This window comes from Glycine max, chromosome 11 (assembly GCF_000004515.6).
Source record: "Glycine max cultivar Williams 82 chromosome 11, Glycine_max_v4.0, whole genome shotgun sequence".
In the NCBI taxonomy this organism is placed as follows: Eukaryota; Viridiplantae; Streptophyta; class Magnoliopsida; order Fabales; family Fabaceae; genus Glycine; species Glycine max.
In genome coordinates, this window is record NC_038247.2 from 14,994,428 (window position 1) to 15,007,351 (window position 12,924).

General features: G+C 34.7%; 1 protein-coding gene and 1 long non-coding RNA gene across 3 annotated transcripts; one reads left to right on the forward strand and one right to left on the reverse strand.

The window, feature by feature from the left end:
- Nucleotides 1–1,002: 1,002 nt before the first annotated feature.
- LOC102659939 (uncharacterized) lies at nucleotides 1,003–12,262 on the reverse strand. Of its 2 annotated transcripts, XR_005887264.1 has the most exons (5): nucleotides 12,127–12,262; nucleotides 8,427–8,560; nucleotides 3,188–3,477; nucleotides 2,477–3,089; nucleotides 1,003–1,765 (listed from the first exon to the last, which is right to left on the reverse strand). It is a non-coding gene; the product is annotated as an uncharacterized lncRNA (long non-coding RNA). The 2 variants fall into 2 exon arrangements; XR_001383542.2 differs by lacking the exon at nucleotides 1,003–1,765 and having other exon boundaries at nucleotides 2,135–3,089.
- Nucleotides 8,991–12,378, forward strand: LOC102659799 (uncharacterized). Its single transcript, XM_006590999.4, has 3 exons — nucleotides 8,991–9,746; nucleotides 9,847–9,933; nucleotides 12,145–12,378. Exons 1-3 carry the CDS (start codon nucleotides 9,657–9,659, stop codon nucleotides 12,376–12,378), a joined length of 411 nt encoding a protein of 136 aa, XP_006591062.1. The 5' UTR covers nucleotides 8,991–9,656.
- Nucleotides 12,379–12,924: the final 546 nt, after the last annotated feature.

The following is a 12,924-nucleotide window of genomic DNA, read 5'->3' on the forward strand; positions in this document are numbered from 1 at the left end:
AACCTCTGTCGCATAGTCTCCTTTTAAGAAATGATTACGTAAAGTTCTTCAATACTACAGCATTTTTAGTGAAAGAATATATTTTAGATTTTTGGATCATTTTATTGGGTTTCATAATGTCACATAAAATGCAAGAATTTTTGTCATTTTTTTATTTTAATAATAGAACCCAATTTGAGTTCTTAAATTTTACTTACATATAAAAAAAAATCTTTTTGAAAAGAGATAAGTTCTTGGGAGGTTTTTCCCCGAAATCCAACTCCAGCATGAAAAACTATTAAGCAAAAACAATGATAGATCTGATGGACAGAGGTCTTAAACTGAGGAACTCAACTCAAAAATCCCATTAAAAATGCTCTAATATAAAAAAATTTAGAATATTAGAATTAATTATGAACGGAAGAAATAAGTGATTAAAAAACTCGATATTTGTTTCATTTTTTTTTTGGATCAGTAAATATTAGTAGTTAATTGTTAGATTTTTGTTAGTGGGAGGAGTTAAATCCATAATCTTTTCCTTTCTTCCTTCTTCTTTTACCATCAAATCAATCATATAACTCCATTTGTTTCATTGTTGATGTCAACAAAGCTCTATATATTTAGTTACATAGTTACTTATGATACATCCGTATGTGCTATTAGTTTAAACTGAAGGGAAGGAATGTTATTCTTGGCAATAAATTGGTAATATAGAAAGAGAATATTAGGTAGTAGTCTATGATCTTGTAATTGGACACACTTATATATAATTGTCAAGGAAGGAGGCATCATGTCACATATTCAACATAATATGTCTACATGCAACGATCTTAACCTAACATTTGTTGTATAAGTTAGAGAAGCCATTGAAAATTCTCAAAATGGCAAAATGTCAAAATGTCAAAAATTGATGTTGAATTTTAAGCTATTTCGGACAACTTTTGTTAGGAGTGTTTATTAGTTTGGATCAACCTAACGATCCAAACTAAACTAATTAAATTGGTTTGAATTTCTTGCTAGTTCAAGTCTAACCCGAACCAAACCAATTAGAACTGAGGAATTGGTTCGGGTATCAGATTGGGAATTTTTAAATCTGAACAAACCCGAACCAAATCGAATATATATTATTAATTTTTTTAAGAAATATTAAAGTTACTTATATTTTATGTTATTTTGTATATCTCCTTTGCATTTTATGTCTATCACACACACTCACATAGACTCACTTTGATACTTTCATTTTTCTTTCTCACAATCTAAAAGGATGCCACACATGCACACTAACAAAGCCTCCTCCTTCTAGTGATCTAGTGTTCTGCCTCTTAATGACGACAGTCATTGACGTCGTTGAGCCTTCTCTGAACCTTCACCTAATTGGCATTGGTAGTACAAATTTGACCTAGACCTCCTAACAATGGATTTGATTAATTTGGTATATGTCACACAGGATTATCTGTTAATTTTAGGATAAAATTGTTATTTTATATTTTTTTTCAAAATAATTTTTTTTTTATATTTTGATTGGGTATTCAATGATCCCAAGTGAACCAACCCATTCAACATTGATTCAGTTTGTTTTGGATTAGGTAAAAAAAAAAACATCTAAAATCCAAATCAATCGGTTCAAATTTCATTTTCTTTCACCCCTACCTTTCTTTGACCGAGAAACTAAGGTAGCTATTATGAGCATAGGTCTTTTCAAGGCCTCTCTGCAAGACAAATCCATCCATCTTTTTCAAGTGTAATTGGCATATTGTGGGAAGCTCTATCTGCCATCTTGACAAACCTTCGAGGAAAAGTTTGTATAAAATCAAGGATAAACCATTATTTTAGTATTTTGAAAGTAGAAAACACTAATTGTGACATTAGCTTATGAAAATAAGGAAGTTTAAAATAAGTTTTTATATTATCATTTTTGTTTCTAAACTTAACAATTTGTTATTATTTTAATCCCTAAACTTAATTAATTATTGTCACTTTAGGCCTTAAAAATATGTTAATATTAGCATTTAGTTCATACTGACTTTTTTAATATTTGGACTAAAGTGAGTGACACATTAAACTTTTAGATACCTTTTTCGAATTTTATTACTTTCAAGAACTAAAGTCACAACATCTCACACTTTTTTGTCCAATTTGGATATTAACCCTAAAATCAAAGACATCAATAGCATCATTGTAGTTCTAATTTCGAAAATGTCTAACCCGACGCCTATCCCAATATTGGTCTATTAGTTTCTTTGACATTCTGTACAAAGAATATCACTAAGCTAATGCCTCTCATCTCAAGAAGGTTATGGACTGCTTCGTTTTGGAGAGACATAGTTTGATTAATAACATTATCTATCCAAGAATTTTTTACACGATGCATGCATATTAAGAAGAGCAAGAAAGGCTTCAATTCGTTGCTATTAAAGTTGATATGAAAATAACTTATGATAGAATTAGATGGGACTTTGTGATTGAAACCATTAAAGAGGTGGGCTTGGACACTTACTTTTATGATGTGGTCATGAATTGTATGAACTTAGCTTCATGCAGTAGTTAATATTCAATGGGGGAGAAAACAATCATTCTATCTGCCCATATCGCTTAGTGCATGCCAACTTCCACTTAACATGTCTTTCAATGGGAGATGGAGGGTCCTTAATTTGTGGTGTATTCTCAGTCATCATTGTGTCATGTTGTCTTTTCTTCATTTTCTCGTCTAATAGCTTCTTTTCAAGCAAATCATATCCCCCGCAAGAAAATAAATGGGGACAGTCATTGTATTTTTGAATTTCCTGCATCATCTTCCTGATTCCCTGTCATGTACCATATAGTATTCGAATCAAACAAATTAAATTGCCTTTATAATGAGAAATACACATTAGAATTCAAACACATGAACATCTAACTTGCCAGTTAGGGGTTTTGCGACTTGTGGAAAATTCCTCTCAAGTTTGTGGATCTAGGCCATATTTGACTGAAGGATCATGTTTATGTTGTCCCTCAGAGTTAGCATAGATAAATTTAGTGGTGAGGGATGATTTAAACTGCCTCCATCTAGTGGCCATAGTGGACATGACATTTTTCTTTGCATTCGACACTTTTGGGATATCAAATTTCGCCTACAAGACAAATTGTTTAGTAATACTTGCATAATTTGAAAGATTTCCACTTTTTTGACCACATAAAGAAAATACCAGTTCATCATAACGTCACTTACCAAAATGTCATCCCATACTAGGTCCTTTAGTGAGTCTGGTACATCTTTCCAAGTGTTATGTACAATTGGAATTTTTTTCTCTAGCTACGACCCCTAGATAGCTGTGGAATTTCTCTTTATGTGGGCCCAATCTTCGACCAGTTGCAGCATCAACGTTTACAGTTGGTCTGGGCTGATCTAAGGTTCTTAAAGTCAACCTCCTTAACTGTGTGGATTGTCTAGTATTCCTAGACATGACCTCTGACTGCATATCTGACTGCAGAGGGGATGCTGGTGGTGTTCCCATGATCCTGTCAAATAAAACAAATATGTTAACAACAAGGACTTACAAATACCATATACTTAGGTAAATTGAAATATGAACATTAATAAATTACAAACCACAAAAGGAATAAGCTTTTTACATTACTCTCATACAGTTAAGTTAAGTCACAATGTTTTCCCATAGTCCTTCATCATGATCATTACGATTTACGTGTACATCATCAGCGTAGTGTGACTCATTGATAGAAGGCATTTTTGTCGAAAAAGGTGGTGTCTCACAAATGTCAATTGTGGAATCATCATGTGAGTCATTTAAACCACTTGGTCTTCCTTGTAGAACCACTGAATATCTTGAATCGCAAGGATTTTGGACGTAAAACACCTGTCTTACTTGTTGGGTCATAATGAAAGTTTCGTCCTAATAAGCCACCTAATTTAGGTCTACTAAGGTAAATCTGAATTCATCTTGACAGACACCGGTATTGCCATTGACCCACTTACACTTAAACACAAGCGCTCTAAATTCACTATAATCAAGTTCCCAGATTTCTTGAAAGACTCCAAAGTAAGGTGATGTGCCATTATTTTCTCCTATTTCTTAACCTTTTTTGCACCATTTTAAATATTGATTAGTCTTAATTGTCAAATTTATTAGGCAGTTTTATTATTTGGGCTCATTCAGCTAATTTGATGTTTTTAATCTAATTTCAGGAATTAATGAAGCATTGGGCTTGAATCTAGCATTGGGCTTGGACTTGAAGAAGGTAGACTAATTTATTCTACAAAATTAGATCTTATCTTATCTAGATATTATTTAGATTTGATCTCATCTAAATATTATTTCATCTAGATCTTATCTTATCTTATCTAGATTTGATTTGATTTTACTTATGAGCTTGGATTTAAAACAGATTTGTAAGCTTTGGGGCTGAAAAAACTATATAACAGCACCAAGATTCTAGTTTAGCTCTCTCTCGCTCTCTTCTCTCTCTTTTATTTTTCGTTTTTAGTTTTAGTCTCTCTTCTCTTTCTCTTTTATTTTCGTTTTTTTACAATTCCAGTTCAGACTTTTAGTTTTATCAATAAAATTTCGTTCTCTATTTGATTAATGGAAGGCTAAGTCCGCAGCGTTGTTTTCTCTTGAGGATCAAACACAGTTCTCTTTGAGGTTCTATTATTATTGTTAAATTCTGTTCAATTTTTCCTTTTCACTAATTACTCTGAATTTGTTGCCATTAATTCATGCATGCTTAATGCTTGATTAATTGTCTTTGCGCTTAATTTGCGTTCATGCTTAATGATCGTTTATGAGTAATTGGTGTGTGTGATGCTTAATCACATAATGAATGCTCTATGTTAAATTTCGCTTAGTAATTTAATTTAGGGTTGGATTAAGTGGTTGAACTGATAAAGGATAAATTCTCGCAACCTAGGATAAGAGAATTGCTTGTGAATCAAGGGGAAGCAACGTATTTTAATTCTGATAATTTCTAATTCAATTTTACTCGCTGTTTAATTTACAAAAGCAAACACCCCCCCCCCCCCCCCCCCCAATTTGTTACTATTTCCTACTATCTGTTATGAACATTTGGTGTATCATTGCTCGTTGGGAAATGACCTAGGATCACTTCCTAGTTACTACATTTTAATATTTATTTGATTTGGATACGGCCTCGATCAAAGGTATGGATGCTTGAATCAGATTGTTGTTTGATGCACTAGAAAAGTGATCGAAATCAGCATCAACAGTCACACCACTATTCTGCATTGAGCTTTTGTCATCTTGGGACTTGGTGTAGAAGGAATAATTGTTGATATCATACCCTTTCCAAGTCGGTACATTCAGATTTGGCCCAACAACTAACAATCTTAATGTTTTGGAAGCACCGTCATCAACAAACATTGTTTCTCTGAACTAGATAATGAAAGCTCTGTTATGCTCTTGCAAAATCCTCATCATGTTCATTTTTGGGTTCATTGCGGTGAGTTTTTTTTTGTGAGCATCTATGTATGGAATGACATCTGCTGTATTGTTTAATACATATAGATGCGCTTGTGAAACCTTGTGCCGAGTTATTGTTACAACATTGTATCCTCGTGTACCCTTACCCCCCAGTGTTCGACCATGACGAGTTTCAGGAAGGTTGACGGATTTACCACCTTCAATGTACTGGGAGCAAAACTTGATACACTCTTCAGCAAGATACCTTTCGACAATCGAAGCTTCCGGTCGGTGTTAATTCTTGGTATACCCCTTTAACACTTTCATGTAATGCTCAATTGGATACATCCACCGTAAAAAAAATAGGATCATGCATTCGGATTTCCCGCACTAGATGAACAATTAAATGAACCATTATGTCGAAAAATGATGGAGGAAAATACATCTCCATTTGACCAAGGACAATGGCAGCCTCGTTCTCCAATTCATCTAATCTTCCAGGATCAATGACTTTGCTACAGATAGCATTAAAAACAAAGCACAGACAAGTTATGGCAACCCGAACTTTGTCAGGCAAGATTCCCCGAATCGCTACAGGCAATAGTTGTTGCATTAATATATGACAATCATTAGATTTCAAGCCAACCAATTTCAAATCATTGACAAACACAAGATTCTTGATATTTGAAGAGTATCCTTGTGGGACTTTTACATTATGCAAACAATGACAAAAACTCCTCTTCTCGTTTGTTGACATTGTGTGACATGCCGGGGGTAGATATGTTCGCGGACCTTGTGAGATTGGATGCAACTACTCTTGTATACCCATTTCAACCAAGTCCTGGCGACACTTCAAACCATCCTTTATTTTGCCTTTAATGTTAAGAAGGGTTCCAATTAAACTATCATAAACATTTTTCTCCACATGCATGACGTCTATACAATGTCTAACATCAAGATCAGACCAATATGGAAGATCAAAGAATATGGACCTTTTCTTCCATATGTTTGTCTCAGTTGTAGATTTTTTTTGTGTCTTTCCAAAGATAGTTATGATATCCTTGACACGATCATAAACTTCTTTGTCATCTAATGGTTATGGCGCAGTTTCATTTTCCTGAGATCCATTAAAAGCTTTCTTCAATCGTCGATACAGATGATACTGTTTGAGAAATCTTCAGTGCCTTGTGTATACTGTCTTCTTTCCATGCTTTAGTTGGAAGAAGCTAGTATTTTTCTCACATATAGAACATGTGTGATGGCCTTTCACACTATAACCACTTAAATTGCCATATGCTGGATAGTCATTAATGATACAGAAAACCATTGCACGCAACCTAAACGTCTGTCGTAGATTACCATCCCACACATCAACCCCGTCCCACAATTTTGTCAAGTCTTCGATCAACGGAGTCAGATAGACATCAATGTCATTCCTTAGCTGTCTTGGACCCGCTATCATCATGCAAAGCATTATGTATTTTTGCTTCATGCACAACCAAGGAAGGAGGTTGTAAATCATTAGCAAAACAAGCCATGAACTGTAATTGGTGCTTAAGTTACCAAAAGGATTTATTCCATCCGAAGAAAGACCAAGCCTTAGATTTCTTGCCTCATTCCCAAAATTAAGATACAAATAATCGAATTCCTTCCATTACGGACTATTAGCCGGATGTCGGAGCAATCCATCACTTTTTCTCCCTTCTGCATGCCACGTCAAGTGTTTTGCATCATGTCCATTAGCAAACAATCGCTTAAACCTTGGTATTATTGGAAGATACCAATAGACCTTTGCTGGATGACTCTTGTTTGCGGTTGCATCATCATTGCATTCGTCATTGTTGACCTTGTAGCGAGATACACCATATGTATTGCAATTGATTATTTCTGCAAACTGATTTCTATACAAAATGCAATCATTTGGACATGCATGGATTTTCTGGTACTCCATTCCCACTGGACATAAAATCTTCTTCGCCTCGTATTGATTCTTCGACAACAGGTTATCTTGAGGAAGTAATTTTTTCAATAGAATAAGCAATTCAATAAAGCTTTTGTCACTCCAACCAAATTGTGCCTTCAAGTTGACCAAACCTAACACCGCTGACAACCTTGTGAAATCTGTGCACCCAAGATACAAAGGAATTTTTGAATCATTTTCTATTTTCTGATACAGAGGTGCACGTGCTTGTTGAAATCCATCTTGCCCCAGATCGCAAATCATGTCTTCTATACGGTATCCCATGTCTACATTAACTGACTCAGTGTGAGAGACTAATGGCTTGTCTGGTAATTCCCCATGCCATACCCATTTTGTGTAATTTGGAATGATCCTGTGACATATAAGATGTGATCTTATGTCATGTATTGACTAGTGTCTCCCATTCCCATATTTCACACATGGACAGAAAAATTTACCACGCAAAGATGGTGCATTCAGTTCACTAAATTGGAGGAATTGTTCAACCCCATTCACATACTCGTCACTGATGCGTGATGCTTGCATCCAACTTCGATCCATGTTTTCCCTTTGCTGTAAGACTTTATCAAGTTATCTAACATGCATGTAAACCTCACTTTTTTCATTAAAGGTGTTGCCCTATCTCTTTCAAGAAGACTTTTTTTTTTATAGTAGATTCAATACTACATGTTAATTGTCTTTTCATCTCGTGTACTACATGTTAATAGTACACGAGATGAAAGTGGTGGCATGTCTTCATCCATCACTTTCAACTATGCACTCGGAGAACAAAGTGAAATGAAGTATACCGAAATGTTAACAAATTTAAGAAAAGACAATTAACATATACATATTAATCTACTATAAAAAAAATGAGTCTTCTCAAACTGTCCAAATGGACAATTCAAGATTCCATATATCGATTAATGCAAACTTTCTGTATTAATCGTTGTATAGAATCTCAAACGGGAAACTAAGGTTCACTCACAATGCACATAATTGCTTATATAATAAAAAATTCATATATAAAAAACCATGTAATTATCATTGGTGTGAGTCAAACAAATACATACCTCAAAAATACGATCAATAACAACAGCTATGAGTAGGATCAAAGCAGTGGCAAACCAGACACAACAGTCTAGAGTGAAGTCCGACACTTGTGAAACAAGAATTTACTTCGTAAGTTTTTGTCTCAACCTAGTACCTACAACCAAAAAACACATTCTTAGATATTCAAACGCATTCTCAGTAATTCAAGTTGGATTCTAGTTGTTTGAAAAAAAAACATAAAAGTGGAAGCAACAAAATTAATAAGGGGCCTTAAGTTTCAAGAAATGACATGTGTGTAGCGCAATGCAATGATGTAACATAAGTATGAATGAGGAATAATGAAGAGGAAATGGACATTTGGGTGTACAGCACAACCTTCCAAAAGTGCAGATGTACTGTAGTGAAACATGAGGAAATGGGATAAAGTAAGCTAGTCTGCGCCCATCACTTTCCTCTTCCAGCTTTGCATTCATTCATTTATTTTTCCTCACACAAATTACCTTTGCCATGAAGCTGCACTCACTAACCCAACCTCTTCCCAAACCCCAAACAGAAAAAAATACAACACCTTTAATTACTCTCTTCCTAAATTTTTTTTTGCACCTCACCCCCTCTTATGTGGTGTATTTGTCACAACCAACATATGAATGTTGTTTGACAAATTATTTTAACTTAAATAAACATATTTGGAAAAATAGTTTTCATTCAATAAATTTAGCATGTTTTTGTCCTGTTGAAGTTTCAGAGGTTAAATTCTTCAGAGTTTGTCAGTAAAATATGTTTACTAGTATTACTGTTGCTCCCTGTTGGTTTCAATTTTTCTACAGTTGTATCATTGGGCTTTGGCCACCTGCGGCCTCAAGTTCAATATATTTTTCTTTGGGCACCTGCGACCGTGACAATATCAGTTTCCCATTCACTAAAATAGAATGCTCAGACTGTGGCTTATTACCCATTAGCAATGGTGATGATCCATGTAAGCTCAAAATGATCCAATTACACAAAAATGGAGTATTGTTTCAGCTTGTACGCGTTGCTCAGCTTTTCAGTAGTCCTACTACTCCTTTCACAACTTTTCAATTTACAGACAAAAATCTGATGATCTTCTACAGAACAAAAGTTGTGAAGCATTTTTTAACAATTATACTCTTCCTTTTCCTCACAGCTTTGACTTTGCTTCTTTTCATTTCAAATACAACACAGCTCTATTTAGGTGCAACCGCAGCCTACATGTCAGCCCTCCCACAAGCATGTATCATTATACAAAGTGCCCTGATTACGATCTCTACTACAATAACATCACCACACCTGAAGATGCGTCTTTGACAACATATACAAAGGTCCTGCTTCCAATTAAAGACGTGTCTGACGCTAACAACCCATTCACATTCGTAACTACAGATATCTTGACTAAAGTAGAATTAACTGATGAATGTGCAGCTTGCCACTATCGTAGAGGAGGGCAGTGTCAACTTGACAGCAGAGAGATATTTTGTTGTAGCAATGCTACACTACAACAAAATCTTGGTAAACACCCATGAATGCAATGCACTAACACTTGTTTCTTTTATTAGTTTTTCACATTTTAGGTTCTTAAATGTTTCCTTCACAATTTGTGAAATTGTCTACTTTTGTGTCAATGCCCTAGCCCAGTTCCTTCTCGTACATCCTAAACAGAATCAAAATAGCTCAAGTGACATTGATGTGCCTAATTTGTGTTCTCTCCTTGTCTTAAAATTTCAAATCTATAATTTACCACACTGCCAAGGTCTGAGTTGCTTTGATTGATTGTCTAATGTCTAATATTATTGGTGCAACTCTCATAATTAGCATGCCATATTTTTCTCTGCATAACTTTATCTTCACATTTCAAATCTGTTTTGTTTGCTTTTGGTTTCTTCTAATTGTTGCAGTTATAAAAAAAAAGGGTCCAGTTTGAAACTGTGTATAGGTAATCTACTGTTTACATAACTTGATATTCCTTTTGAACATATGACTTCAAAATCACTAATCCTCAGTGTGTTGAATTCAGATGGTCTGCTGATTTCTTTTCTTTTAATTCCCCAATTTCCCCCCTCAAAAAACATGAGAACTTCTTTAAAAAAAAAGTGTATAACTCTACTATGTCTCTATCAATGGTCATTGTTATCTATCATGAAAGTAGCAGCAGTCATGCACTCTGTTATTTCTCATAGTATCTTCAACCGATATTTTCTCTTGGCCCATTTCCACTGATTTAGGTATTGGAAACCCAACCATGTTGGAAATTAGATTGTTGTTTCTCTTTGTACTCTACAAACTAAAATATGCTACCTCAGGCGGACAATTGGAGTCAAGAGATTCTTATTCTGATTCCTCCTGAAATCATCATCGAGAAACTAGTAGCGAGTACTTTGGAGTTCCACTCTTCTTGTATGAGCAGCTTAAAGAAGCAACAAATAAATTTGACCATATTAAAGAACTTAGTGATAGAGGCTTAGGTACTGTCTACCATGCTAGGATACTTAAACACTACAGTATTAGTTGACAGTTTGACACACAACATTACTCTCTATTGTTCAAGAAATTATTGTATGGTTTGGAACTACTACATGCTCATTGGTCCTAGTCAATCTTCACGTATCCATGGTCTGGAACTACTATGTGTCTATGGTTTGGTCAATTTCTATAACACACATACCAGTGTATACACTATGCAAGTTAAGAAGAACTCTCACTTACCACAATTAGTATGCTCAAACTCAACTAATAATGGAGAAACCAGAAAGCTGAATTCACCTGCCTCCTTGAAATTAGATAGAACACGATAATGTAGTGACCCCACAACCCCAATGAGTAGCTCCACTATGATATTTACTCAGGAAAAGAAAGGGGACACATTGGCTTTCTCAAGGTCTAAAGCTTAAATAGCACTATAATAGCTTGTTTGTATCCTTTCAACTCTACATGGACCACCGAATTTGTATGGTTCATGCATTCAAATTCCTATATTACTTTTTACTTTATTCCAATAATAAAAACCAATAGCTTATACACCCACTTTTGAGTGCCTTCTCTGTGTATATATATAGTAGCTAATTTGCAGTGTTTTTAAAACTATTTTTCGTTTCCAACATGTTCTTTTCTAACCTGATAATGCTATTGTAAATGTTCAACTTTATACTACTGGATGCCTTCAGTATTTAAGTATACAAGAAAGTCTATTCTCAAAACATTACTAAACTCAAAAAAGGATACAATTCTTATTTCCTAACACGCACATTCTTCTCCTAAATGTGTCAACCCCAACCTGTTTGCCATTCAAAGCAAATCATCCCCAATTGATCCACAACAAACAAAAATGAACAAAGGAAAAAAAACCATTGTAGCTCTACGTATAAGTCCAGAGACAAAAGTTTCATTAGCAACTAGGATAAAATGACTGCCATATGTTTGTTCATTAATTATTTCAAAGGATACGAAGTTGGTACAATTTCATGTTCATACGAAGTTGGGCACAAATGTACAAGCACAAGAAATTAAAATGCTAAGAATAAAAGTCGTAACCCTTATGATTTTAACTTATTTTTCTTGAAATCCTTTTCACATACATTCAAACATGACTTTGTGAGGGCCACTCAAGAATTCCACAAAAAATTATAACATTCCAACTTAAGTGAACCCTTAATCAACTAACTTCTTCAAGACCAAATAAGAAAAGAAAAAGATTGAGAAGCTTACCTTCACAAACACTTGCAGGGCACGATAACTAAAGGGCATGATGCGCCGAGGTTATGGTGGTGCGAACAACACGCGACACGAAGGTCAGGGACGCGCGACAATGTAGGGTTCCTTTTGCAGAGTTCATGGTGGTGCGAGGAAGAGTCAGGCCAACACGCAACACCAGTTGAATGCAGAATTTTCAGAGAGGGATTTGGAGGTACGTTCAATGAGCGCGCAACAGGGGAGATTAACATTCAAACAGAATGTTAACGACGGTATATATGTAAACCCGTCTTTGTATCTCGCTATTTCTACGATGGTGTTAGAAGTAAACGTCGTTGTAGACGTCACGCGTCGTAAAAATGTAATATTTACATAAATGTCACTGCTCAGTCTATTACGACGGGTTTGTTGTGACCGACCTCGAAGGTGCATCATAAAAATGGTTTTTTTTAGTAGTGTTATATTTTCCTCTTTCTTTGGGTGTGTTTGGTTTAGAATAGATAATTAAATAGAGTAAATAGAAATAGAAGATAATTTCGAAAAACAGAAATAAAATGATTTATTGTGTTATATGATTTAAGCGAAACACTTGAAAATATTGTGTTAAAAGAAGTTGATTTTTTGTCTTAAAAATCAATTTTTTCCCTCTAAAACCCAAAGAAAATCGATTTTTGGGTCTAAAAAATCAATTTTTTTTACAAAAAAAATTAATTTTACTGCAATTGAAAAAAAATTATAACTTTACTTCCAATAAAATCACACGAATCAAAAGTATCATCCCTATTTTTGTCTTCAGTAACTTATTTCACACTT

Coding starts and splice junctions, on each gene's coding strand:
- LOC102659799 (XM_006590999.4), top strand. CDS start 9,657: ATGTATCATTATACAAAGTGCCCTGATTACGATCTCTACTACAATAAC. Junction 9,747..9,846: donor CTTTGACAACATATACAAAG/GTCCTGCTTCCA, acceptor ATGAATGTGCAG/CTTGCCACTATCGTAGAGGA. Junction 9,934..12,144: donor TACACTACAACAAAATCTTG/GTAAACACCCAT, acceptor AAACACTTGCAG/GGCACGATAACTAAAGGGCA.